The following is a 26775-nucleotide window of genomic DNA, read 5'->3' as shown; positions in this document are numbered from 1 at the left end:
AGACGACTGCACGCACGCAGCAGCCGTCCCACTCCGAATGATTACCTAGCATGCGCAGCCAACCATCCCCCAGTTCCTTCTCTACCCCAGAGGATTGGCATGAAGCTCCGAAGGAAAGGGGAGGGGAGATAGTGGAGCACCCACAGGGACAACCATCTCAAAGAACTGCAGATACTGCACAAGGTGAACAACCTCCTCCTTCTCCTTCTCCTTCTTCTTCTTCAAGGATGTCCCTGTGGGTGCTCCACTTTAGATGACTGTTGAGCAGTACCCCTCCATGGAGGGGAGAGGCTTTGGAGTCGGTTCATTTATGGTGGATAACACCATGAGTCCATACTGAGCATCTGCAGCTGATTGCTGTTCACTAGTGTTTAGTGAAGTATGGGCAGATGCCCAGATAGACGCTTTGCAAATGTCTGTGATGGGCACATTATTGAGAAAGGCCATAGATGCTCATAATGCTCTTGTGGAGTGTGTGCAAACTCCTGGTGGAGCTTGCAGGTAGCTGTTTTGGAAGCACAAATGGATACATCTGGAAATCCATTTAGATAGTCTCTGTTTTGAGATGGTTTGGCCCTTCGAACATTCTGTTATGGAAACAAATAGTCAAGATGATTTTCTAATGTTTTTGTTCTTTCTATGTAGAAGGCTAACTCACTGCAAATGTCCAGCATGTGAAGTGAGGCCTCCCTGCTGCCGGCATGCAGCTTTGGGAAAAATACAGGTAAGTAAATGGGCTGATTTAAATGAAAAGGGGAGGCCACTCTGGGTATAAATTTGGGATACAGTTGTAGGATTACTTTATCCTTGAAGAATGTAATATAACATGGGTGTGCCATTAGGGCGCCTAATTCTCCAACCCGTCTTGCTGACGTGATGGCAATGAGGAAAGCCACCTTCATCGATAAGTGTAACAAAGAACAAGTTGTGTGGAGTTCAAACGATTTCCCCATGAGACTGCAGAGAATAAGGTTGAGATCCCACATGGGAGTAGGGTTTCTTAGCGTGGGATAAGTGTTTTTTATGTCTTTAAGGAAGCGTTTAGTCATTGAATGAGCAAAGATTGTGACTCTGTTCACCTTATCGTGGAAGGATGTGATGGCAGCCAACTGTACTCTGATGGAGCTGAGGTTTTCTTCGGCTCTGTAGGCGCCAAGCTGGGGAGTTTGGCTTTAGTGCATGTACCTCCATGACAGCTTGCCCGCATAGGGTGTTTAGCTCCTCAGGAAGTCTTAGTACTGGACATTCTTGGTGCCTCACAGTCCAGCGCTCTCAGTGCCATCAGTACCAGGGCAGATTTGTCCACCACGTTAGCAAGTCCTTTACTGGTACCGGTGGCAGATTTTTCACTTGGAGATTTCTTTCTTTTAGGTGAATCTCATTGTGACAATTAGTGTGACCGCTTTTTGGCTGCCTTTTTGGGATCAGGCTCCTTAGCAGCTCTTTTTGAAGTAGATCTCCTGTCAGACGCTGCCACTAGTGACCATTGGCCAACAGGCATCCTGGACTAGAGGTCGGATGCTGGTCTGAGAGATTTCTCCATCATCAGAAGTTTCAGTTGGAGATCCCAGGCCTTCCTTGACCTAGCAGTTAATTTTTTCCAGTGTGGACACTTTTGGGCGATGTGTGTCTCGCCAAGGCAGTGGACACACTGTGCATGGCCATCTGAGACAGGTATTGAAAGTCTGTAGGTCAGGCAGTGTTTAAAGTCAGGAGAGCCGGGCATGCCTGAGAGGGTAATTGCTTTGGAGAAAGAAGGGGGATAACTACATTTTTGTTTCTCTCTTGGTTTTTTTCCCAAAGCTGAGTACCCGCTGAAGAGGCAGGGTAAAAGGGAAGGGGAAAATCTATAATTTTTTTAAAGAAAAAAAAAAGTACAATATAGGATATAAAGAATGAAATTTATAGCCAGCAGTGCTGAATAGTTAGCTATGTGCAACTGGAGCATAGCTAAAGAACAGGCTTTCCGCTGGTAAAGGTCAGGGGAAATGTGGGACCCTTACTGAGTGGGGGAGGCAACCTAGTGACAGATGATGTGAAAAATGATTAAGTACTCAATGCTTTTTCTGCCTTGTCTTCACAGACAAGGTTAGCTCCCAGACTGCTGCACTGGGCAGTACAGTATGGGAAGGAGGTGAGCAGCCCTCAGTGGCAAAAGAACAGATTAAGGACTATTTAGAAAAGCTGGACAAGCACAAGTTCGTGGGGCCAGATGCAATGCATCCGATGGTGCTGAGGGAGTAGGCTGATGTGACTGCAGAGCCATTGGCCATTATCTTTGAAAACTCATGGTGATCAGGGGAGGTCCCGGACGATTGGAAAAAAGCAAATATAGTGCCCATCTTTTAAAAAGGGAAGAAGGAGAATCTGGAGATCTACAGTCCCCAGTCACCTCAGTCCCTAGAAAAATCATGGAACAGGTCCTCAAGGAATCAATTTTGAAGCACTTGGAGGAGAGGAAGGTGATCAGGAAGAGTCAACATGGATTCACCAAGGGCAAGTCATGCCTGACCAACCTGACTGCCTTCTATGATGAGATAATTGGCTCTGTAGATATGGGGAAAGGAGTGGATGTGCTATACCTTGACTTTAGCAAAGCTTTTGATATGGTCTCCCGCAGTATTCTTCCCAGCAAATTAAAGAAGTATGGATTGGATGAATGGACTATAAGGTGGATAGAAAGCTGGCTAGATCATCGGGCTCAATGAATAGTGATCAATGGCTCGATGTCTAATTGGCAGCCAGTATCAAGCGGAGTGCCCCAGGGGTTGGTCCTGGGGCCAGTTTTGTTCAACATCTTCATTAATGACCTGGATGATGGGATGGATTTCATGCTCAGCAAGTTTGCGGATGACACTAAACTGTGGGGAGAGGTAGATATGCTGGAGGGCAGGGATAGAGTCCAGAGTGACCTAGACAAATTGGAAGATTCGACTAAAATAAATCTGATGAGGTTCAACAAGGGGAAGAGCAGAATCTTGCACTGAGGACGGAAGAATCCCATGCACTGCTACAGATTAGGAACCAAGTGGCTAGGCAGAAGTTCTGCAGAAAAGGACCTAGGGGTTACAGTGGACGAAAAGCTGGATATGAGTCAACAGTATGCCCTTGTTGTCAAGAAGACTAATGGCATATTGGGCTGCATTAGTAGGAACATTGCCAGCAGATTGAGAGAAGTGATTATTCCCCTCTATTCGGCAATGGTGAGGCCACATCTGGAGTACTGCATCCAGTTCTGGGCCCCCACTACAGAAAAGATGTGGAAAAATTGGAGAGAGTCCAGCAGAGGGCAACAAAAATGATTAGGGGGCTGAACACATGATTTATGAGGAGAGGCTGAGGGAACTGGGCTTATTTAGTCTGCAGAAAAGAAGAGTGAGGGGAATTTGATAGTAGCTTTCAACTACCTGAAGCAGGGTTCCAAAGAGGATGGAGCTAGGCTGTTCTCAGTGGTCATTTGAGTTTGAGACCCCTGCTGTAGAAGATGAGCCACTTCTGCGCAAAGTAGGTGCTTGTGAGAGAGGTCCCTGAAGAGGAAAGGGGAAGGGTAGGAGGATAGGATATGAATGGGATAGAGTAACGGGTCTGAGCTATCTTGAGGACCCAGCAGTCCTGTGTAATTCGCTGCCAGGCATGTTGGAAACTCTGGAGGCAGTGGCCAAATGGGCAAGTAGGCTGTGGAATCAAGGGGTGGTCGCACAGACCCTCGACCAACATTTCAAAATTGTTGTTTATTCCCAGATGGATGGGAAGTAGTTGCTTGAGCTTGATTTTGTCTGCGCTTAGGGGGTCTAGAGCAATTCCTATTTACGTTATATGGTTTGAGTTGAGGCTGATAATATTGTTGTGTACATGGTCTTTGGTAGGGTTGGTATCGTTGTTCCCTGGGAAGAGATGGGTGAATACCCAGGGTGTGCAGTGTCGCTCTAGAATCTTTCATTATATGAAGTAGTTCATCAGTGTTTTTGGGAAACAGTTTCTCTTTATCAAAGGGGAGGTCCTCCACTTTGTTCTGCAGATCTTGAAGGATGCCAGATGCAGAAAGCCATGAAGATCTGTGCATAACCACGGCCGTTGCAGTCATACGGGCTGCTGTGTCCACCGTGTCTAAAGAGCCTTGTAGGGCAGTTCTGGAAATCAATTGGCCCTCGCTCAGAATTGATTTAAAGTCCATTCTCCTATCCTCTGGTATGCAGGAGGCAAATTCAAAAAGTTTATTGTAGTTATCAAAGTTGTAGCTGGCGAGGAGAGCAGAATAGTTTGCAATCCTGAATTGTAGGGTGGAGGACGTGTAAACCTTTTGACCAAGGATGTCAAAGCGTGTAAGATCCTTGTCTTGCAGGGTGGGCTGGTATTGTGGCTGTTTCGTCCTCTGTGCGACTGCATCCATGACGAGAGAGTTCGGTTGCAGGTGAGAAAATAGGAAGTCAGCTCCTTAGCAGGAACATAGTATTTACGTTCGGCCTTTCTGCAGGTTGGTAATAAAAAAGCTGGAGTTTGCCAGAGAGCGTCAGCTGGTTCCTGGAGTGCCTCATTTATAGGGAGCATGATCTTTGAGGGCGCAGAGGGTTGAAGGATTCTGAGGAGTTTATGTTGTGTCTCCTGAACCTCTTCTAGGGGGATGTCCTGACTGAGTGACACCCTGTTGAAAAGTTCTTGAAAATGTTTACAGTCGTCCACATTATGTGGAGGTCGGGGGGAGAGGGTTCTGTCTGGAGCAGATGGAGAATTAGGATTCGGTCATTCCGGATATGGTTCATAGTTCTCAGGAGGGGGGTTCAAGCACTCTAGAAGTGGACAGAGCTGGAGATCGAGGCACAGAAGCAGGTAGTGGTTTCCTGGAAGAGGTCTGACGATGAGTGGTAGGAGGATGTGGCCAAGGGTACCACTGAGGCCAAGGCATAGGGTAGGAAAACCCAGGTGCCGCCCATGGAGGGGTGAAGTAGGGAAACTGAGGCTGGTGGCTGCGGACTTTAGCCTGAGGTGGAAAAGGCTCCGGTGCGGGAGGAGAGGGAGGTGCGGAGAACTCTGCTTGCTGTTGTAGATCAGGTTCACTCTCAGTGAAGCTAGCCAGTTCAGGTGGTGAGAGTGGCTGTTCAAAGAGTAAGCCTGTGTATCTAGGAGTGGAGAGTTAGGCTCAAGTGGGACTGAGAGGTCGCTTTGAGTGAAGAAGTGTTGCTCCTGCTCCCTGGGCTGTGCTGAGCCTGGACTGTGCTCTAGTGTGTTACAAAGCAGAAGTGGAAGTGTGAGCGGTGCCATGGGTTGGTTGGAGGTGCCCTGCAGGGGTTCGACTGCTGGTGCGGGGCAGGAGGCAGGCTCGGTGCCGACGTTCTACCTGGCACTGGAGCAGAGCACGCAATTGGCACTGCAGCTATTTTTAGCCCCGAGGCATGCGGTGCCAAGGAATCTTTCTGTGTCTGGGAGCTTGAATTTCTGCCTCTACAGTCTGTGGGAGCTGTAGCTGAGGCGTGAGCCAGGGCTGAGGCACCTGCCTTTGGCGCTGTCAGCACAGAGGGTAGGGATCTCGCAGGAGACCCCTTACCCTTTTAAAGTCTCTCCTATGAGACTGCTCTGCTTCTTGCCTCTGCTCAAGAGAGGGTGAAGCAATGCTCCCCACTGGTTCAGATCTGGCTGAGGAGGATGTGGGAGTGGGTTTAACTTTCTACGTCTCGGAAAGTGGCTGCAGGGATTTTTCCATAAGAAGCATTTTAAGCTGCAGGTCCCTGTCGCACCGAGCCCTTGACTTGAGGCTCTTACAGTGGAGGCACTTTGTGGGGACGTGGGCTTCCCCGAGGCACTTCACACAATGTGAGTGCCCATCCAACCTTGGCATGGAGTCCTGACAGGAAACACACCTTTTGAATCCTGAAGCCCCTGGCATTGTGAATTAGAAATGGCAGGGGAGAGTGTCTCAGCAAGAGACAAGTCTGAAGTGATTTTTTTTTAAACTAAGTCAGTATGTAACTACACTAAAGGAAAGGAAACAACTAGGATGTAACTAATAACTATTTCTATATTCTTTGTTACTTTGTTCCCACAGAGACCAGGGAAGAGAAGCAGCACTGCCCCCAGTTCCGTCTTCAGCCAGGGACGGTTCAGAAGGAACTGAGGAGGGTGCGGGACGCAGGCGCTCAGGAAGATTCCAATGAGACAGGAAATACCATCTGAGCACCTGAGTCCTGACCAGGCACTGCTACCGAAAATCTCCGATCAACGGCACCAGGACGCACTGACACCTAGAGTGGAGCACCCACAGGGACAGTACTCGAAGAAGGAGGGAAACACTGGGTGGTGGCTCTGGAGCTTGAGGGAGAGAGAGGCAGCAGCTCGCAGACCTTGCAAAGGAAACAGAGAGAACCTGCCTGAAGCCTGGGAAGGATAGGGCAGCCGGTAGGACAGGAGCCAGGAGAAGCACTGTGCTAGGGAGGAATCGCCCGAGAAGGACAGGCTGGAGCTGGACTCAGTTTCACGGCTGCCCAGAGCTGCATGGGGCTGAGTACTGGGGCTTGTGACTCTGCATTGGGAATAAGGAGGGAGGCTGCCAGATAGTTAAGTGGGGAGGTGGTCGCTCTGTGTGGCTTTGCAGAGGGTGGCAGAAGAGGGCACTAGAGCGGTTTGTTGGGGGAAAGTTCACTGGCGCTGAAGACGACTAGGAGCACTCAAGACTCACCATAGGACTGGAACTTTGCTCAGGACTCCTGAACTCTGTGTGCAGACACATTGCTCGGTGTCTGCCCTTCCAGACTGTGCTCTCACTGAGCCTGTGGGGCCTTGGATTGGATGCAAGCCTGTTTTACTGCTCCCCCTATATTTCCCCTTGTTGTATTTCTCCTCTCATCCCTCTGTAAATAAATCTCTCCCTTTCTTACATCTATTGTACTTTTCCTGTGGGTGTGTGTGTTCACTTTCGGGGGGGGTTGGAACAGGTGCCCCTGGGGCGGAAGAGATTTTTCCTGCTGCATTCCTGCACGTGCTTTCTCTTGCCCAGAGCCGCCTGCAAAGCAGACTCCATCTTGGCCATGAGGGCGCTAAAGTTACATGAAAAAAGACTGAAATGAATTACTCAAATAGCCAAATTTGACTCTGAAGCAACATTCCTACACCACACAGATTCCTTGTAGTACAATCAAATAACCTACCTCAGAGAGATGTGGTATCATCTATCTAATAAACAGACTCCACACTCAAGCTAAGCTACAAGCACTGGATCTCATGAATTTCTATGGTCAAAATATTCAAATTAACTAGAGTAATTCTTTTGGAATTTCCACCACATCAGGGATAACGAACATCACTAATGCCACTGCCAGTAGTTCTTTAAAGGGCTGGATGAATGCTGCTTTTTACTTTACTTACCCATACTGCTGTAAGGGTTTGGCATGGTTGATAGCTACACTCTCATAGATTCTGCTGAAGTGTAACATTAAAGAATACTGTCACTAACTTGTAAAATAATTGTGGAACTTTACATCTGTGGAAGCAGAATTAAAAGCAGGGCAAATGTTTTAGTCAATTTAAGAATAGAATGAAAGGTAGCCCTAACTCTAACCACGCAAGAGTTTTAAGAGATGCTGCTTCTCGCCTTGCTTTTCTCAACTTGCTTCTTGCTTTTAATTGATAAGGATGGAATGCTGATTTAAGCAGAAACCTTGAGATAAGGTCGTGTTCGAAGGGCATTTGTATAAACAAAGGATAACCATTAGCTGCTGATGTATGTAACAGGAATGTATAAATACTTGTCCTACACTGCTTGTAGGGGGAAGGTCTGCCTAAGGTCGGGGGGGCTCCCTGTCCGACCGCAGTCTTCCCTTGCAATTGCTCGTAATAAACTGTCTCTGGCTTGTTGCTAACAAACTCAGAATGAGGACTTGTTTTCTTCCGCACATCTTTCTTATGATGTAATTTTTTATTGGAAATTCCTTACTTACTCTAAAATTTCTTAATTTGCATATTTTGCTCAACTGGTAAGTTTGAAAAAAAAAGGTTACTCGCCTTGTAACTGTTGTTCTTCGAGATGTGTTGTTCATGTCCATTCCAATCAGGTGTGTGCATGCATACGTGCATGGTAGCCGGAAGTTTTTTCCCATAGCAGCATCCACTGGATTGGTCTGGGCACCTCCTGGAGTTGCGCCTTCATGACGCTCAATATAGAGCCCTGCCGACCAGCCACCCCCTTAGTTCCTTTTTGCCTGCTACCCCAACAGAGGGGAAGGAGCGTGGGTATTGGAATGGACATGAATAACACATCTCGAAGAATAGCAGTTATGAGAAGGTGAGTAACCATTTTTTCTTCTTCGAGTGCTTGTTCATGTCAATTCCAATCAGGTGACTCACAAGAACAAGTTCAGGAGGCGGGGTCAGAGTTGTCCACTGATTGGAGCATGGCTTGTCCGAAGGATGCATCACCTCTGGCCTGCTGGGTAATCACATAGTGGTTGGTGAAATTGTGTATGGTGGACCATATCGCCTTTCTGCAGATTTCCTGAGTGGGAACCTGAGCCAGGAACACTATTGATGAAGCCTGCACCCTGGTGGAGTGTGCAGTGATTGGAGCTGCAGGAACAGCTGCCAAGTTGTAGCACTCATGAATACAGGACACTATCCATGCCAAGATGAGTTGTGATGACACAGGCTGACTTTTCATTCTGTCCACCGTTGCCATGGATAACTGGACCAATTTTCTGAACGATTTTGTTCTCTTGATTGTAGCAAAGTACCTGCTCCTCCTCAGCAGGCTCAGTCCTTTTTAGACTTGGAGACACAGGCTTGGGCAAAGCAAAATCCTTCCAGGTCGCACAGGGTCTGGCTGATCCCTCTCTCAGTCAATCTCTTGTGCTGGGTTACTCCCCTTCTGGGGACAGAGTGCACTCTTCCTTGCTGGAAGGGTTCAGAGCCTTGCTGCACCTAGCTTGCTGGCAGCTTCTCTGCTTCTCTCACTCTCCCCCCTGCTTCCATGCCAGGGAGGGTTTAAAAAGGTCTAAAGGCATTTGGGGCCAGCTGAACCTAATTAGTTCCCTGGTAACTCCTTTTCCAGCTGAACCTTATTTCCCGTGGCTATATCTCCTCAGTGGATAGGGAGGCCATGGGAAGTAGCCTAGAGGGTTGTAGCTGTTGTGCAACTGTACCAGGAGGCACTCTGGACAGCTGCAGTCCACATGTCCCTGGGCTGGAACTCAGAGTAGAGGGCGGGCCCGGGTTCCCCCCAAACCTCCCAACTCCTGATCAAACATAGGAGGAATTGACCTGGACTGTGGCTTCTACCAGAGGGTAAGGTCTCTGGGGTGTTTCCCGACCCATATGGTGAATCTGTGAGACGAGCAAATCCGCCAATAAGCGCAGAACCCACCAAGGTAGAGGAGGAACTTCGTCACACCATACTGATATAGGCAGGCAGTGTAGACTAGACCTAACTCAAAGTGTCACTGCTAAACACAAGATTTGAAGAGTTTGTTTTTCATAAGTAGTTGTTATATATTTCAAGGGGCCATTCAAGGTGAAGTGGACTGCTAACACTCCTCCAGTCATAGGGAGGAGAGTGGCAGAGAGTGGCAGAGGGGGAAAAAAGCAGACTGTGGGGGGTGGAGGTTGTTAGTGGATTACAGATTGTTATAATAAGCCATAAATCCAGTGCCTCTGTCCAGTCCATGATTTTTAGTGTCTATCAAAGTTATGAATTTAAGCTCCCAGGCTTATCTTTTGAAAGTGTAGTGCAGGTTTCCTTTGAGCATGAGAACTGATCATATATATAGATCAGATATTCAGTAGTCAACAAGCAGGCCAGATCTGGACTGTCAGATGTTTTTTAATGGACCCTGAAATATTTTTATTTACTTATTGTTATCATTATCATTTTTTTAAATTATTTTCTCTGGAGTGTGGACCTTGACTATACTATGACCAAGAAATTTGGGCCTTGACAAAAAATAATTGACTACACCTGGACATAGAATGATCACTTTGTGAAAAGTGTTCACACACAGTTGACAGAGTTGTTGGTAGAGTTGTCTTTTATCATTTTCCTATGTGAGTTCATTCAAGAGCATAGTGATTGTTTGGTTTCACCCACATAGTTGCTATTGGAACATTTAGTGCACCGGGTGAGGTACATCCATGGATCTTGAAAGGTGTGTTGTGGTAGGTGTTGATCATTGTAGCACTGGAGATGTGTCTGCAGGTTTTGCATCTGTTGTTCTGGCAGGGTCTGATGCCACTTAGAGTTGGTATGTCCTGGTCTGTGGATGGCTTGCTTCAGATGATGAGCTTGTAGAGGGTGTGTATTGTGTGTGTGTGGGGGGGCGTGTTTGAAGGCCAGGAGAGGGGTTCAGAAAATATTTCTTTCAACATGGGGTCCCCACTGAATATGGGTTGCAGTAGTTTGATGATATCCTGTATGGATTTCAGTGTGGGGTGGGGTCTAACAACTAGGGGTATGCTTTGTATGGAGAAAAAATATCCATTTTAGAAGTTCTCTTAAACAGTGGGCTACTATTTCTCTAAACCAGCTTTACAGTTCTGTAAATAAGTTTTTTTTAAAGTTGGCTAATCCTTTTTTAAAAATACTAAGGGCAAGATCCTGAGATGAGGCTGATCTGGAGAGATGGCAGGTTATGTGTATGTTGTTAGTCCATTGCTGACGAAGACGATGGCGACAATATTGTTGCAGTTGTCATCTATGGTTATGTATATGACTCTGAAGTCCAAACTCTGATGCACAGAGTCAGCCACACTGTGGGCATGGGAAGTCTGTTTCTATGATGTTTCATGATGCAGCTCTCTGTTTCATGTGCAGACTGGAGATTATTTTGTTGAACCTGCTCAAAACTGTTACATGCTGATCTTGTCAGAGACTGCCAGTGAGTCCAGTTCTGAGCCATTTGCTCAAGTTCTTTGGGACTGATAACAGCCCACTAGAGACTGCTGTTCATATTATCTTTAAAGAATTTATACCAGTGGTTCTTAACCTTTACTGCAGCCTTCACCCCTTTGGTTCTCAAAATATGTTCTCACACAAAATTATCAAAATTTGCATTACAATTACCTTAAAAACTTGAAAATTTAAAAACTTTGTATATTATGGTAATCATTAAAAATGTATAAAATTAATAAATACATAGGTTTGATTAAACAAAGTAGTTGTACTTACATGCCTGTGCTTAATTTGTGTTTTCAATGATTTACCTTCTAAAAAAATCTGGCATGTCTCACACCCCCAAAAAGGGCTTCTCGCACACCCAAGGGGTGCGTGCACCCCAGCTTAAAAACCACTGGTTAACACAGACAACCCTTCTTTTGCCCTGACTCAGCTCCCCATACAAGATCTGTTTTGTGAGACGGCGGTCTTCCATTCTCATGACATGTCTGGTCCACCTAAGTTGTGCTCTCAGAAACATTTCCTCAATGCTGGTTGTGTTTGCTCTCTCAAGGACAAAAGTGACTTAAAACTCATTTTAGCATTCTGCTGATCCTAGTGCAGCCTTTGTGAAGGGCCAGGCCCCACTGTGCCATACTACAACAACCTGAAGACTAATTTACACTGGATATAAATGGTCCCAAGGCACTGAAAACACAGCCCAAGACCAGCATGGTGACAAAACAGGATGGTGGTTATAATGGATGAAACTACCTTTTCATATACAGTGAACTGTAAGGACAAAACCATTTATCACCTCTGTATCAACAGATGTATTACTTTATCTGGTACTGGTTTACATGCTTAAGAACAGCCAGTGCAGACTATACATAATAAAAAAGATATGAAGATTGACTGAAATCCTCACAGCTAATAATGGTGCCAATTTTTGCTGTACAGACTCGTATGTACAAAGGAACTATATGGCCCTAGCCCTTAAAGTTTACTACTTATATCTTAAAGTATAGCCTTTGTAGCTTGATGTGTGAGAGAGTCACACACAAGGAAAATATTTTGAGGGAAGGGAAAGAAGCGGTTCTTTTTAGTATTTTTATTAAAGTGTAAAAAATAGGATACTTACATCCTGGAGATGTTGGGGAGATTAGAAAATGCTCCACTTGGAATTGTTCTCAGATGAGTCTCCATAAACCTCCTACAAAAACAAGTGTTTGTCAGCTAATGTCCTTCAATGAGAAGTGAAATGTAACAGAGCCTTGCATAACTCCAGCCCTACCTACATCTCAGCTCTCATTTCTCTACATTTCCAGTCTTCCCATGTTTGCTTTGCATCATGGCTCCCTTTGCATTGTTCTCTGTTCTATTTGATTTGTACACACTTCCATTCTAAAATAGTACCTTTGTCTTCTCCCACAATATTTCAGGAATCCAATAACTGATCAAAAAGACCTCGCAGGGACAAAAACATGGAAAGCCTGACAACCGAAATTAAAGTCTGAAAGTTAAAATGTTACTATATTGTGTCATAATCCTATAAAATGTGAAACCAAGTCCAGCACCATAATGGTCATAATGCATCTTCTGACAGTCCAGTGCATTACAAATTTCCTCTCTCATCACTGACTCTGCAATGCTATGAGACCTAAATTTGTGATTCCATCACACATCAATAAGCTTGACTTGTGCTAGTAAAGTCAGCAGCTGTGACTCACAAGAGGGAGGGCTAGCTTGGTGGTTTGAGCATTGGCCTACTAAAGCCAGGGCTGTGAGTTCAATCCTTGAGGGGGCCGCTTAGGGATCTGGGGCTAAAATCAGTACTTGGTCCTGCTAGTGAAGGCAGGGGGCTGGACTCAATGACCTTCCAAGGTCCCTTCCAGTTCTATGAGATTGGTGTATCTCCAATTATTACTTATCACAGGAAGCAGAGATGTGAAGAAAAGGTGCCATTTGATTCTAGTTACCTTTCTCCAATGGAGAAAGACAAAGCATTTAAACAGTCTCTGAAAAAACTGAAGTGAAAAATGTAGACATCTTTTTGATTAGTACTGTTATACTGAATTGAGCAGTCCATTCCTTGCTCACTACTTGAAAACATACACCACCTCCCAATTCTCATTTATAGGGCCCTACCAAATTCACAATCCATTTTGGTCAATTTCATGGTCGTAGAATTTTAACAATAGTGAATGCCATGATTTCAGTTATTTAAATCTGAAATTTCACAGTGTTGTAATTGTAGGAGTCCTGACCCAAAAAGTAGTGGGGGTGGGGGTCGCAAGGTTATTGTAGGAATGTGTGTGGTACTGCTACCCTTACTTCGGTGCTGCTGCTGGCGGCAGCACTGCCTTCAGAACTTGGTGGCCAGAGAGCAGTGGCTACTGGCTGGGAGCCCCATTCTGAAGGCAGAGGCACTACCAGCAGCAGTGCAGCAGTAAAGATGGCATAGTATGGTATTGCCACCCTTACTTCTGCACTGCTGCCTGCAGAGCTGGGCCCTCAGTCAGCAGTCGCCACTCTCTAGCCACCTACCTCTGATGACAGCACAGAAGGGTGGCAATACCACGATCCCCCCCCCTAAAATAACCTTGTGACCCCCTCTGCAACTCTCTTTTGGGTCAGGACTTCCAATTTGAGAAATTCTGGTCTCCTCCATGAAACTAGTATAATGTACGGTAAAAGCACACAGAAGTGCAGATTTCACGGTGGGGAGACCAGATTTCATGGTCTGTGATTTCGTTTTTCGGCTGTGAATTTGGTTGGCCCTACTCATTCATGTTTTAAAACTACAAAACCAAGTTCTGTGTCAAAGGCACATTAAGTTTTTTTGGCAGGGTCAAACCCAGTGCCAAGAGAATGGATTGAATACATGGCGAACTGTACAGGTCCATCATTAACTAATGACATTTACACAGAAAAGATGTCTAATTCCTGCATTTCAGAAAAAAAATGTTTTATCAGGAAAACCTGATAACATCTGGAATAAAAACAAAAGTACAAGGATGGAGGACTCAATGGAAAAATCTTTGCCTTCTATACCTCCTAGACAGCTGTCTGTGTACAGGGTTTTTGCTAGTAAGAAAGACTAACTTTTAATTGTCATTTGTGCTAAGTAAAACATGCAATAGGTAGCCTTTCTCCATACATTTTAATTAAAAATACACCTCTCTGGCTCTAATGAGAAAGCAATCTGGGGCTTTGACTCGAGTCCCAGTGGGGACCAGTTGAGGTCACTCAATTACGGTGAACTGCAAAGAATGGGGCAGACAATCCCCAAAGCTAGTGGATATTTCAATACTTATCTATACCAAGTCAGCACAAAACAGCTTCTTCTTTATTACCTCCCTGGTTGCCCAGAAACCAACAACACAGTTCCCTCAAAGTAACCCAGCCTCAGGCCTCCATCCAGGTAACCAAGTCAAATATGATGAAGATTTCTGAAAATCTTATTTCATTATATAAAAGAAAAGGTTCTATCAACCCCAAAGGATAGGACAAATTACATCCCAGGTTAATAAATATTCCAGATCTTACCTAAATACATGCGTGCAGCCAATTATTATTAACTAAACTAAAATGTATTAAAAAAAAGAGAGAGTATAGTTAAAAGATCAATATATATACAGACATGAGTTCAATTCTTGAGGTTCAGATACACAGCAGAGATGGTGAGCTTTGTAGTTGCAAAGAGTTCTTTTAGAACTTAGCCCAAAGGTTATAGTCCAATGTCCAATATCATATTCAGGGTGTTTCCAGCTGAACCGGGACCTCAATCTTGTGACTTAATTTTCCCTGATGAAACTTAAGGAGATCTGAGATAAAAAGGATTGGGACCCAAGAATTGTTTATACAATTCAGGCCTTCTTTGACAGGTTGGAGTCCCTCAGGGAACAATGGGTAATTAGGGTGACTTTGAAGTAGGTCCATCATCGGTACTTAGCTATATGAATTAACATAAGGCAATTGCCTGTTCATCTACCATTCACAGATGATTTGCTATACATTTCAAAGAGAGATGAATACAGTGATATCCTGTGTTTACAATCCATTTAAATGCTAAGATCTTCTTTTGATCTCTGAATTATCAGAATACAACATAGATAGAGACTGTTGATTACTTTTTTGACTACTACCTATATATATATAAATACACAAAAACACAAACATTATCTCTCCAGGTGTCTTTAAGGGTTGAATTTGAGTCATTCATTCTGCAGGATGTTTAACCTTTTCTGGTCATGCGTCACTGGGACCACTAATAGTGTCTGTGGCTAACAGTAGTACACTAGGGAAGGGAATATTCTGCCACCTCTTGCAACAACGAAACCCAAAACGAGAACCAGGGCAAAGTCTTTCTAAAGTATGAAGCAATAACGTAACCTTAAAGGCTTCCTCTGACTCAGTACTGAAGCAAGGCCCTAAGTCCTAGTTATAATGTTTGTTCATTAACTTACTAGCCCTTATTTATCTATTCCAACTGGTACAATTAATATGCTATGCTTTGTGTTATTTTGAAATCAACTTCAATTTGGTTTATGCTATTGTGGTTGACTAGTCCATCAGTGACACTGATAGCTAATTAGCTAGTTTAGTAGGGGCCAAGAGTCAAGTATCAAGGGACCAGTCTACTCAGCTCAAAGCGTGCAGAGCTCTGACAATCAGCTGAGTATCGATTTCATCCCCTCCTCATCATTGCCCTTCACTGTTGAGGAGATAAATAAGGCCCTTTCACTCATGAAAACCAGGAAAGCTGCACGATGTGATCATGTCTTCCCAGAATTTCTTAAAAATCTCAAGACCAAGTGATGGAAATGGCTGGCAGCACTGATTTCCAATATCCATTCCTCAGGGCTCATCCCAAGGAGCTGACACAAGACTATGGTTATTGCCACTGCTAAAATGGGATGCCAACCACTAATCCTTCATTGTACCAGTCCACATTAGTCCTCTGCATGTCAAAGAAGCTCATGGAGAGAATATTACTGGACAATGATCCCACACTTTCACAGGCCTTGGGTGGCAGGCCAGTCCTCGCCCACAGACAACCTGCCAACCTGAAATATATTCTCACCAGTAACTGCACACCGCACCATAGTAACTCTAGCTCAGGAACCAATCCATGCAACAAACCTCGATGCCAACTCTGCCCACATATCTACACCAGCGACACCATCACAGGACCTAACCAGATCAGCCACACCATCACAGGTTCATTCACCTGCATGTCCGCCAATGTAATATACGCCATCATATGCCAGCAATGCTCCTCTGCTATGTACGTCGGCCAAACTGGACAGTCTCCAGGGCCGTCCTTAGGCATAGGCAGAATAGGCAGCCGCGTAGGGCCTCACTCTGCATGGGGGCACCACTCTGCAGGCAACCCAGACAGTGTAGAAGCAGGGCTGCTGGGTCCTAGAGAGAGCCGAATGCAACACAGTCTGAGGAATGGGATTGGCTGCTGGGGTCTCTGGGAAGGGGAGGGGGTAGCGGTTGGAGAAGGAGCTCACCTGTGAGTGTGACTCTTTCCCCCCGGCTGAGGTGAGGTGAGGCAGGCTCTGTGGCTCTGGAACCAGTATCCTTTGTTGTCTCCCATAACATCCATTCTTCTCCCCCCTGCCCCACGGAGCACCCTCTCCTTTCTCCCTCCTCCCCAGGAGCACCCCTCTCTCTCTCCTCCCTCGCCTCCGTCAGGGCTGGGTTGGATGAGGTGCTGGGAGATAGGTGGGGACGGAAGGCTGGCTGGCTGCCTGCTGAGAAATGAAAGTGAAAGTAACTCACTTCCTCGGCAGGCAGCCAGGATTGGAAAGTCACACAGGGCTTGGCTGGGGTTAGCCAGATGTGTGAAAAATCAGGATAGGGGATTGGGGTACAGTGAGCAGATATCCCTATTTTATAGGGACAGTCCCAATTTTGGGGTCTTTTTCTTATATAGGCTCCTTTTACCCCTCCCCCCCATCCCTGTCCTGATTTTTCACACTTTCTGTCTGGTCACTCTAGGTGGGGGTAATTGGTGCCTATATAAGACAAAGCCCCAAATATCAGGACTGGCCCTATAAAATCAGGACATCTGGATCTGGCCACCCTAGCTGGGGAGCGCCTCTCCCCCAGGCTGGCAGCTGCCAGCGATCCATCTCATCCGGGGGGAGCTGCACAGGGCAGGATGAGCTGCTGTGGCTCCATGGGTGCCCCGTCCCTGAGATCAGATGCTGTGCTAACTTCACCATGGTCCGTAAGGCTGGTGGTGGTGCCCATTGGCGTGTGATTGGACCTGAGGGTTTGCTGCTGCTGTTGCCACTCTGCACCCCAAGAGGTGGATTTTGGGGTCCTGCAGTTTTCCATCTATCTCCTCCTCTATTGCAGCTGTTGGACCAGCAGGCTAGGGGGTGAGCCAAGCATGAAAGCAGTACTGTGTTGCCATTTAGATTGTCATTTAACAACTTTGTTTGCCAAAAATTCTTGCTAACAATCCTGAATCCAATTTCAATATTTTTTTTTTAAAAATCAATATCTTAGCCAAAAACAGAAAATTAAGTTGTTGACAATTAATTAGTGACAGGTTTGGTTTGAGGCAGGGAGTGGGCGTTTTCATCAGAGAAACAAAAAATGTTGACTGACTTTCCTATAGCCTGTTACTCCTGATAAGAGCCCTCCAACAACTGTAATATGCTCATCTCCTTACTAGTGTATAAAGCAGGTGTCGGCAACCTATGGCACACGTGTCAAAGGTGGCAGGTGAGCTGATTTCTGATGGTATGCAGCAGCAGGCTGAGCGGCTCAGCCCATCACTGCTCTGGGGTTCTGGCTGCTGCCCTATTGCCAACTGGGATACCAGCCATCGGCCCCACTCAGCACCTGCTGCTGGCCTGGGGACCCCCAAGGAACCCCAGCCTGGCAGTGGGCTGAGCAGGCCAGCTGAACCACTCAACCTGTTGTCAGGCTGGGGTTCCATTCACTCAGCCGGCAGCGGGCTGAGTGGGCTGGTGGCGGGCTGAGCAGGGCCGGTGGGGGGTTGAGTGGCTCAGTCTGCTGCCAGTCTGGGGTGCCAGCAGCACTTAGCCTACTGCTACTCCGGGGTTCTGGCTGCCGGCCCCTTGCCAGTCAGGAGCTCAGCCGCCAGCCCCACTCTGCCTCCTGCCAGCCTGGCTGGTAGCGGGCTGAGGGGGGGTTGGCGGCTGGGATCCTGGCTGGCAGGAGTTGGTGGTCAGAACCCCAGACCAGCAGCGGGCTGAGCAGGGCCTGGGATCCTTGTCTAGGGTTCCAGCCACCAGCCCCACTTAGCCCGCTGCCGGTTTGGGGTTTCATTTACTCAGCTGGCAGTGGCCTGAGCAGGACCGGTGGCCAAGACCTCAGATAATAACAATAGTTTATTTATATAATATAGACATAGAGAGAAACCTTCTACAAACATTAAAATGTATTACTGGCACGAGAAACCTTAAATTACAGTGAACTTGGCACACCACTTCTGAAAGGTTGCCGACCCCTGGTATAGAGTGACAATATGTTGTACTAAGATTCTCCTGCTTTTTTTTTTCCCTGTGAGTCAGTATAACTTTTGTCAGCCCAGAAGTTGGGCAGCCAATGTTTTACGTTTTCACAATGTTTTCTCCAACTTTCTTAAAGTAAATACATAGTGAATATGAGTTAAAAAGGCCAGGGACACTTCTTTGTGAAGAATCTGTACAGCAGATCATGCTAGAGCTGTGAAAATGTCATTTTTGATGGAACTTTAGAGGCAGTGATTTATCATGTATTTTATCATGTGAATGTGCTGCTATTGCTAATGTCTTTCCAAACAAAAATAAGGCACAACAGGACTTCTGTAACATTTCTGTGCTGCCTTAATCTAGATGAGATGATTCTGTGCTGACTTCATTTTGGTCACTTTGTGCTTTACCTAGGAGTAAAACTAGGGTTATATTTTCCCACTGTTTGGAAACCCAGCTTATTAAACTGGATAATGCCATTGATCTATTTACAGTATAAAGTTGATATAGAGTTGTAACTAACGTTAAGACTGATGCCCATTATACATTTAAAACTAAAAAGTGGCTTTGTAAAAATGACATGGGTTTCCAACTCTACTGTGTCTCAGTCTTCGCACTAGCTCAAGTTCACAGGCTCACGGCTATCCTATATTAGCTATTTTAAATAATATTTCTGATAATAATAATTTAAACAGTTATTTCTTTAAAAAACACCCTTAAAAGTTATGTCCTATCGAAAACAACCTTCTAGGTCACAAAAAAGAAAATGGAAAAATGAAAAAGGATTAGCTGTAGAAGCACAGAATGGTTCTATACTTAAGTTTGTACATCATGAAAACAACAAAGTTGATCAAGATCATCATGTAACTTCCCAAGAAAATTTTTATGCAGATGAAGCTCAAGAAACGCAAGAACACACAGAACAATCATTTGAAACAGATGCAGACATAAAACAAGAAATTAAAACAGTTGAAACTGTACTAGCATGGGATATAGATGACATTGGCACATGGCCGCAGTCTTTAAACAACGAATACCATGCCATTGTACTTGAGAAAGGCCCTGTGAGAATAAAAGGTCTTGAATATCCTAAGGACATTAGAGGTAGGAAATTCACAAAAGACAATTACTACAAAAGACTTTCTAATGGTGAAATTCTCAACAGACGGTGGCTTGTGTACTCTAAATGCAAGGATGCTCCATTTTGGTTTCCCATGCAAGATTTTCAACAGTTGCAATTTTAAGATAGCAACCATGGGTATTAATGATTCGAAAAATCTTAGTCACATATTACCACAACATGAAAAGGCACAATACCACATTGAAAGTATGCACAAATGGTGTGAGCTGAGTGTAAGGTTAAAAAATCAGACAACTCTTGATGCCCAAAATCAAAGATTGCTGGAGTCAGAAAAGCAGCATTGGCGTTGTGTTCTTGAACGTCTATTATCTATTGTTGAATATCTATCAACAAACAATCTTGCTTTTAGAGGAAGCGTTGAGAAATTATTCCAGCCCCAAAATGGAAATTTTTTGGGCCTTGTACAACTGCTGGGAAAATTTGACACAGTGATGAGTGAACATCTCCGAAGAGTAACTGAAAATGAAATACATGACCACTATTTGGGACCAAGAATTCAAAATGAACTGATCATGCTAATGAGTAATAAAGTGAGAGACAAAATTGTTTCATTGGTTACTTTGGCAAAATATTTTGCCGTAATTCTAGATTGCACTCATTAATAGTGAGATTTGTCGACATTAGTGATTCAGCACAGATTACAGTTAAGGAATTGTTTATCACATTTTTAGAAGTACAAGACACTACAGGTTTTGGACTTCTTCAAACTCTCCTTGATGAACTAAAACAAATGGGATTGTCCATAATGAACATTCGAGGACAAGGCTATGATAATGGCGCCAATATGAAAGGATGCATTTCTGGCGTGCAAGCTAGATTGCTGAGAGAAAATCCATGAGCCTTTTTTGTTCCATGTGCATGCCACAGCCTTAATTTGATATTGTGTGATATGGCCAAGTCTTCTGTAGAAGCTATATCTTTTTCTGGTTTGCTGCAACGCATTTACGTGCTCTTTTCAGTTTCCACTCAATGATGGCAAATATTCAAAGCACATGTCAATGGTATTACTGTTAAGCCTCTATCTGAGACACGCTGGGAAAGCAGAGTAGAAAGTGTAAAAACGTTGAGATATCAATCTGAGGAAGTTTATGAAGCATTGGTTGCTATTTCGGAAGAAGCCAGAGATCCAAAAGCTAAAAGTGAAGCACAGTCATTGGCCTCTGAAATATCCAGCTTCAAGTTTCTAACATCTGTCCTAATCTGGTATGACATTCTTGTTAAAATCTCAAGTGTAAGCAAAATAATGCAGAGTCCAATGATGCAGCTTGATTCAACACTTACCTTACTAAACAACACACAAGACTTTTTAGTGAAATACAGAGAACATGGATTCAAAGAAGCACAGGTTACAGCAAGAGAGCTTGCACAGGCACTCGGTGTAGAACCAAAATTTCCATGTGCGAATGTGACACGAGTTTCAAGGAAAAAAGGACAAATGGAATATGAAGGAGCAGATGAGCCCATAGACGATCCAGAAAAGAAATTTGAGGTTGAATTTTTTAATGTTGTGATGGATAAAGCAGTATCTGCTGTTGATGAAAGGTTTAATACCTTGCAAAGACACCATGAACAGTTTGGATTTTTGTATGACATAACTAAATTCAACGAAACAGGAAAACAAGAGCAACTAATGACAAAGTGCAAGAACCTAGAGAGCCTCCTGAAGCACGGTGATAGTTTTGATTTAAATGGACTTGAACTGTACGAAGAATTGAGTACACTGTCATCAATGTTGCCACATGCAAAATCGGTGATGGACATTGTACAGTTTATTCACACCTGCAAACTTGTTGACATATATCCTAATGTGTATATTGCCACTCGTATTCTACTGACAATTCCTGTAACAGTAGCATCAGGAGAACGGAGTTTCTCAAAACGAAAGCTTATTAAAAACTATCTCCGCTCTACAATGAGTCAGGAACGCTTAACTGGTCTTGCTATTCTTGCAATCGAACATGACACGACTTTGTCTTTGTCATAGGATGACATTATTACTGATTTTGCAGCCAAAAAAGCCAGAAAGATTGCTTTTAATTAAAAACAAATCTTTGTTTCAATACCTCTTCATATAAATTTCCAATAAAACTTTGATAAATTAAAAAAATATATATTTGCATCATTCTGTCATATCAGAATTTTTTCTATAGTGCTGCTTCTTTAGTGCTAGTCCATTAGCACTACAGTGTGCTTAATTAAGTTAAACTGGTTTTAATAACGTGAATGTGGCAAGTTTTCCAATACTGTAAGCTTATGTTTGTGTTGCTAAGAGCAGATCAGGCACAGGGGCACCAGTTTAATAATCTCGCCTAGGGCACCATAAATCCTAAGGCCGGCCCTGACAGTCTCTACAGAAAAGGATAAATGGACACAAATCAGATATTAGGAATGGCAATATACAAAAACCTGTAGGAGAACACTTCAACCCCCCTGGCCACACTATAGCAGATCTTAAGGTGGCCATCCTGCAGCAAAAAAAACTTCAGGACCAGACTTCAAAGAGAAACTGCTGAGCTTCAGTTCATCTGCAAATTTGACACCATCAGCTCAGGATTAAACAAAGACTGTGAATGGCTTGGCAACTACAAAACCAGCTTCTTCTCCCTTGGTTTTCACACCTCAACTGCCAGAACAGGGCCTCATCCTCCTTGACTGAACTAACCTCGTTATCTCTAGCTTGCTTGCATATATATACCTGTCCCTGGAAATTTCCACTACATGCATCCGACGAAGTGGGTATTCACCCACGAAAGCTCATGCTCCAAAACGTCTGTTAGTCTATAAAGTGCCACAGGATTCTTTGTTGCTTTTATCATATGGAAAAAGATTCAAGTAGTGTAATGACTCAGCCATTCCCACGCTCTGTTCAAGCCAGAGTTAATGGTATACAGCATGTGTGAACCCCTTACGCTTAACAATCTGTCCCATCTTTTATTTTGCTCAGACACTCTGGTTACTTTCTCTAGACCTGAGGAAGGGCTCTGTGTAAGCCTGAATGCTTGTTCCTTCCACCAAGAGAAGTTGGTCCAATAAAATATATTACCTCACCTACCTTGTCTTAAACAACTTACATTGTACACATCCACCCCATCTAAGAGGAAGAGTTATCTATTTCTCTTTTTTTTGAAGGGCAAAGGAAAAACAAAGATAAGGCTCTTGTCATAACCTTAGTCCCAGATTTGGACCTTAGCGTCCAAAATATGGGGGTTAGCATGAAAACCTCCAAGCTTAGTTACCAGCTTGGACCTGGTACCTGCTGCCACCACCCAAAAAATTAGAGTGTTTTGGGGCACTCTGGTCCCTCTGAAAAACCTTCCCTGGGGACCCCAAGACCCAAATCCCTTGAGTCTCACAACCAAGGGAAATAATCCTTTTTCCCTTCCCCCCTCCAGGTGCTCCTGGAGAGATACACAGACACAAGCTCTGTGAAACTACACAGAGGGACTCCCCCTCTCCGTTCCCAATCCTGGAAACAAAAGTACTTTCCTATTTCCCCAGAGGGAATGCAAAGTCAGGCTAGCAATCCAACACACAGATCTCCCCTTGACTTCTTCCTCCCACCAATTCCCTGGTGAGTACAGACTCAATTTCCCTGAAGTAAAGAAAAACTCCAACAGGTCTTAAAAGAAAGCTTTATATAAAAAGAAAGAAAATTAAGTACAAATGTTCTCTCTGTATTAAGATGATACAACACAGGGTCAATTGCTTAAAAGAATATTGAATAAACAGCCTTATTCCAAAAGAATACAAATCAAAGCACTCCAGCACTTATATTCATGCAAATACCAAAGAAAAGAAACCATATAACTTACTATCTGATCTCTTTGTCCTTACACTTAGAAACAGAAGACTAGAAAGTAGAACTACTTCTCCAAAGCTCAGAGAAAGCAGGCAGACGGAAAACAAAGACAAAAGACTCAGACACTCAATTCCCTCCACCCAAAGTTGAAAAAATCCGGTTTCCTGATTGGTCCTCTGGTCAGGTGCTTCAGGTGAAAGAGACATTAACCCTTAGCTATCTGTTTCTGACACGCCCCCCAAATTGCAGACAGTGGGGAAGCTCACTGGTGGCGATTTCCTTCTAGAACTTGAAAATAAACAGATTAATACAACACATAGACCTTTACATATACTCCTAAGTATATAACTAACAGACTTCTACATTTTAAGAACACTTTTTAACTACTGAATTCTGGGAAACTCTCACGGGAGAGTGTATCAGCTACTTTGTTAGAAGCTCCTGTGATGTGTTGAATTTCAAAATCAAAATCTTGGAGAGCTAAACTCCAACGAAGAAGTTTCTTGTTGTTCCCCTTGGCAGTATGAAGCCACTTTAGTGCAGCATGGTCAGTTTGTAGTTGGAACCGCCGTCCCCAAACATATGGGCGTAGCTTTTCCAGGGCGTACACAACGGCATAGCATTCCTTTTCACTGACTGACCAGTGACTTTCCCTCTCAGACAGTTTCTTGCTGAGAAACACGACAGGATGGAAGTTGTGATCTGTTGCTTCCTGCATGAGCACTGCTCCTATACCACGCTCAGATGCATCTGTGGTTACTAGGAATGGCTTGTCAAAATCCGGGGCCCTGAGCACAGGGTCCGACATGAGCGTTGCCTTAAGTTGGGTAAAGGCCTTTTGACACTCATCAGTCCACTTAACTGCATTTGGCTGGGTCTTTTTGGTCAGGTCGGTCAGTGGGGCAGCGATTTGGCTGTAGTGTGGTACAAATCGCCTGTAGTATCCGGCCAAGCCTAAGAAGGATTGGACCTGCTTCTTGGACCGTGGGACAGGCCACTTTTGGATAGCATCTACCTTGGCCTGTAGGGGGTTTATGGTTCCTCGACCCACCTGGTGCCCCAGGTAAGTCACTCTGTTTTGGCCTATTTGACACTTTTTGGCCTTAACAGTTAGTCCTGCCTGCCTGATGCGCTCAAAGACCTTTTCCAGGTGTAGTAGGTGTTCGGGCCAGGAGTCTGAAAAAATGGCCACATCATCGAGGTAGGCAACTGCAAATTCTCCCAGTCCAGCTAGTAGACCATCTACCAGCCTCTGGAAGGTGGCGGGTGCATTTCGAAGGCCGAAAGGAAGGACATTGAATTCATACACCCCCGCATGGGTGACGAATGCTGACCTCTCCTTGGCAGGTTCATTTAGCGGTACTTGCCAGTACCCCTTGGTTAAGTCTATTGTAGAGATGAACTGGGCACGTCCCAACTTTTCCAATAGCTCATCGGTACGTGGCATTGGATAGTTGTCCGGACGAGTTACAGCATTTAGCTTACGGTAGTCCACGCAAAAGCGTATTTCCCCATCTGGTTTGGGTACCAGAACCACTGGAGATGCCCATGCACTGGTAGATGAGCGGATTATACCCATCTGTAGCATGTTCTGGATCTCCCGTTCTATAGCAGCTTGGGCATGAGGAGACACTCGGTAGGGTGGGGTTCTGATTGGGTGAGCATTACCTGTATCAATGGAGTGGTATGCCCGTTCAGTCCGTCCTGGGGTGGCTGAGAACAATGGGGCGAAGCTAGTGCACAGCTCCTTGATTTGTTGCCGCTGCAGACGTTCCAGGGTGGTTGAGAGGTTCACCTCTTCCACGCCACCGTCTTTTTTCCCGTCGTAGTAGACACCGTCAGGCCACTCAGCATCATCTCCCTGGACTGTAAACTGACAAACCTGTAAGTCTCTGGAATAGAAAGGCTTGAGAGAATTAACATGGTACACTTTAGGCTTTAGTGAGGAATTGGGAAATGCTATGAGGTAGTTTACAGCTCCCAGGCGCTCTTGGACCGTGAATGGCCCTTCCCATGATGCTTCCATCTTATGGGCCTGTTGCGCCTTCAAGACCATAACCTGGTCTCCTACCTTGAAGGACCGATCTCTGGCATGTCTGTCATACCAGGCCTTTTGCTCTTCTTGAGCATCCTTTAGGTTTTCTCTAGCAAGGGCTAAAGAGTGTCGGAGGGTGCTTTGTAGGTTGCTTACAAAGTCCAGAATGTTAGTTCCTGGAGAAGGCGTAAACCCCTCCCATTGCTGCTTCACCAACTGTAATGGCCCCTTAACCTCGTGACCATACACAAGTTCAAATGGTGAAAACCCTAAACTGGGATGTGGTACAGCCCTGTAGGCAAACAGCAACTGCTGCAACACTAGGTCCCAATTATTGGAGAATTCGTTGATGAATTTTCGTATCATGGCCCCCAAAGTTCCATTGAACCTTTCCACCAGGCCATTGGTTTGATGGTGGTACGGGGTGGCAACCAAGTGATTCACCCCATGAGTTTCCCACAGTTTTTCCATGGTCCCTGCCAGGAAATTAGACCCTGAATCTGTAAGGATGTCAGAGGGCCAACCTACCCTGGCAAAGATGTCTGTTAGGGCCAGGCACACAGTGTTAGCCCTGGTGTTGCCTAGAGCGACTGCTTCTGGCCATCGGGTAGCAAAGTCCACTAAAGTCAGTACGTACTGCTTTCCTCTGGGCGTCTTTTTTGGGAAAGGGCCCAGAATATCCACAGCTACTCGCTGAAATGGGACCTCAATTATGGGGAGTGGCTGGAGAGGGGCCTTGACCTGGTCGTGAGGCTTTCCCACTCTTTGGCATACCTCACAAGACCGGACATACTTGGCAACGTCCTTGCCCATCCCCTCCCAGTGGAAGGACTTCCCCAACCGGTCCTTGGTTCTGTTCACCCCAGCATGGCCACTGGGATGATCATGGGCTAAGCTTAAGAGCTTCCCCCGGTACTTAGTTGGAACCACCAACTGTTTTTGCGGCTGCCATTCTTCCCGGTGTCCACCAGAAAGAATTTCCTTGTATAAAAGTCCTTGGTCTATAACAAACCGGGATCGATTAGAAGAGCTGAGAGGCGGTGGGGTGCTCCGTGCCGCCGCCCATGCTTTCTGAAGGCTGTCATCTGCTTCCTGCTCAGTCTGGAACTGTTCCCTTGAGGCTGGGGTCACCAGTTCTTCCTCAGACTGTGGACTTGGGCTTGGTCCCTCTGGAAGCGATGTAGGTGATGGGGTTGTTTCCGTTGCTGGTGAACCGCTCTCCGCTGGTGCACCTGAGGGTATTTCAGGCTCTGGCTGAGCCTTTTGGGTATGGCTGTCTGTTGCTTCTGCCAGTTGTGGCTCGCTGGCGCCCTCTGGCGTTGAGTTTGAAGATGTGGTTGCACTTGCTGGTGCTGGTTGCTGTTCCAGTTCCGGGCCTGGGACTGGAGGTGCTGTGGCTGTTTCAGTGGTTGGCATGGAATCCGGGTCCACTACCTCTGTCTGGGTCTC

The 26775-nt window shown here is 45.2% G+C and overlaps 1 protein-coding gene across 2 annotated transcripts in view; it reads right to left on the bottom strand.

The window, feature by feature from the left end:
* TSHR (thyroid stimulating hormone receptor) overlaps positions 1-26775 on the bottom strand; it is a 232336-nt gene that overhangs the window by 105397 nt on the left and 100164 nt on the right. For both annotated transcript variants that reach the window (XM_050953256.1, XM_050953257.1), the window contains exon 3: positions 11991-12062. In XM_050953256.1, the coding sequence (XP_050809213.1) occupies positions 11991-12062 (72 nt within the window). The remainder of the gene's footprint in view (positions 1-11990; positions 12063-26775) is intronic.

This window comes from Gopherus flavomarginatus, chromosome 5, assembly GCF_025201925.1.
Source record: "Gopherus flavomarginatus isolate rGopFla2 chromosome 5, rGopFla2.mat.asm, whole genome shotgun sequence".
Classification (NCBI taxonomy): Eukaryota; Metazoa; Chordata; order Testudines; family Testudinidae; genus Gopherus; species Gopherus flavomarginatus.
Note: the sequence above shows the minus strand (reverse complement) of the source record. Positions and strands in the feature narration are given on the sequence as shown.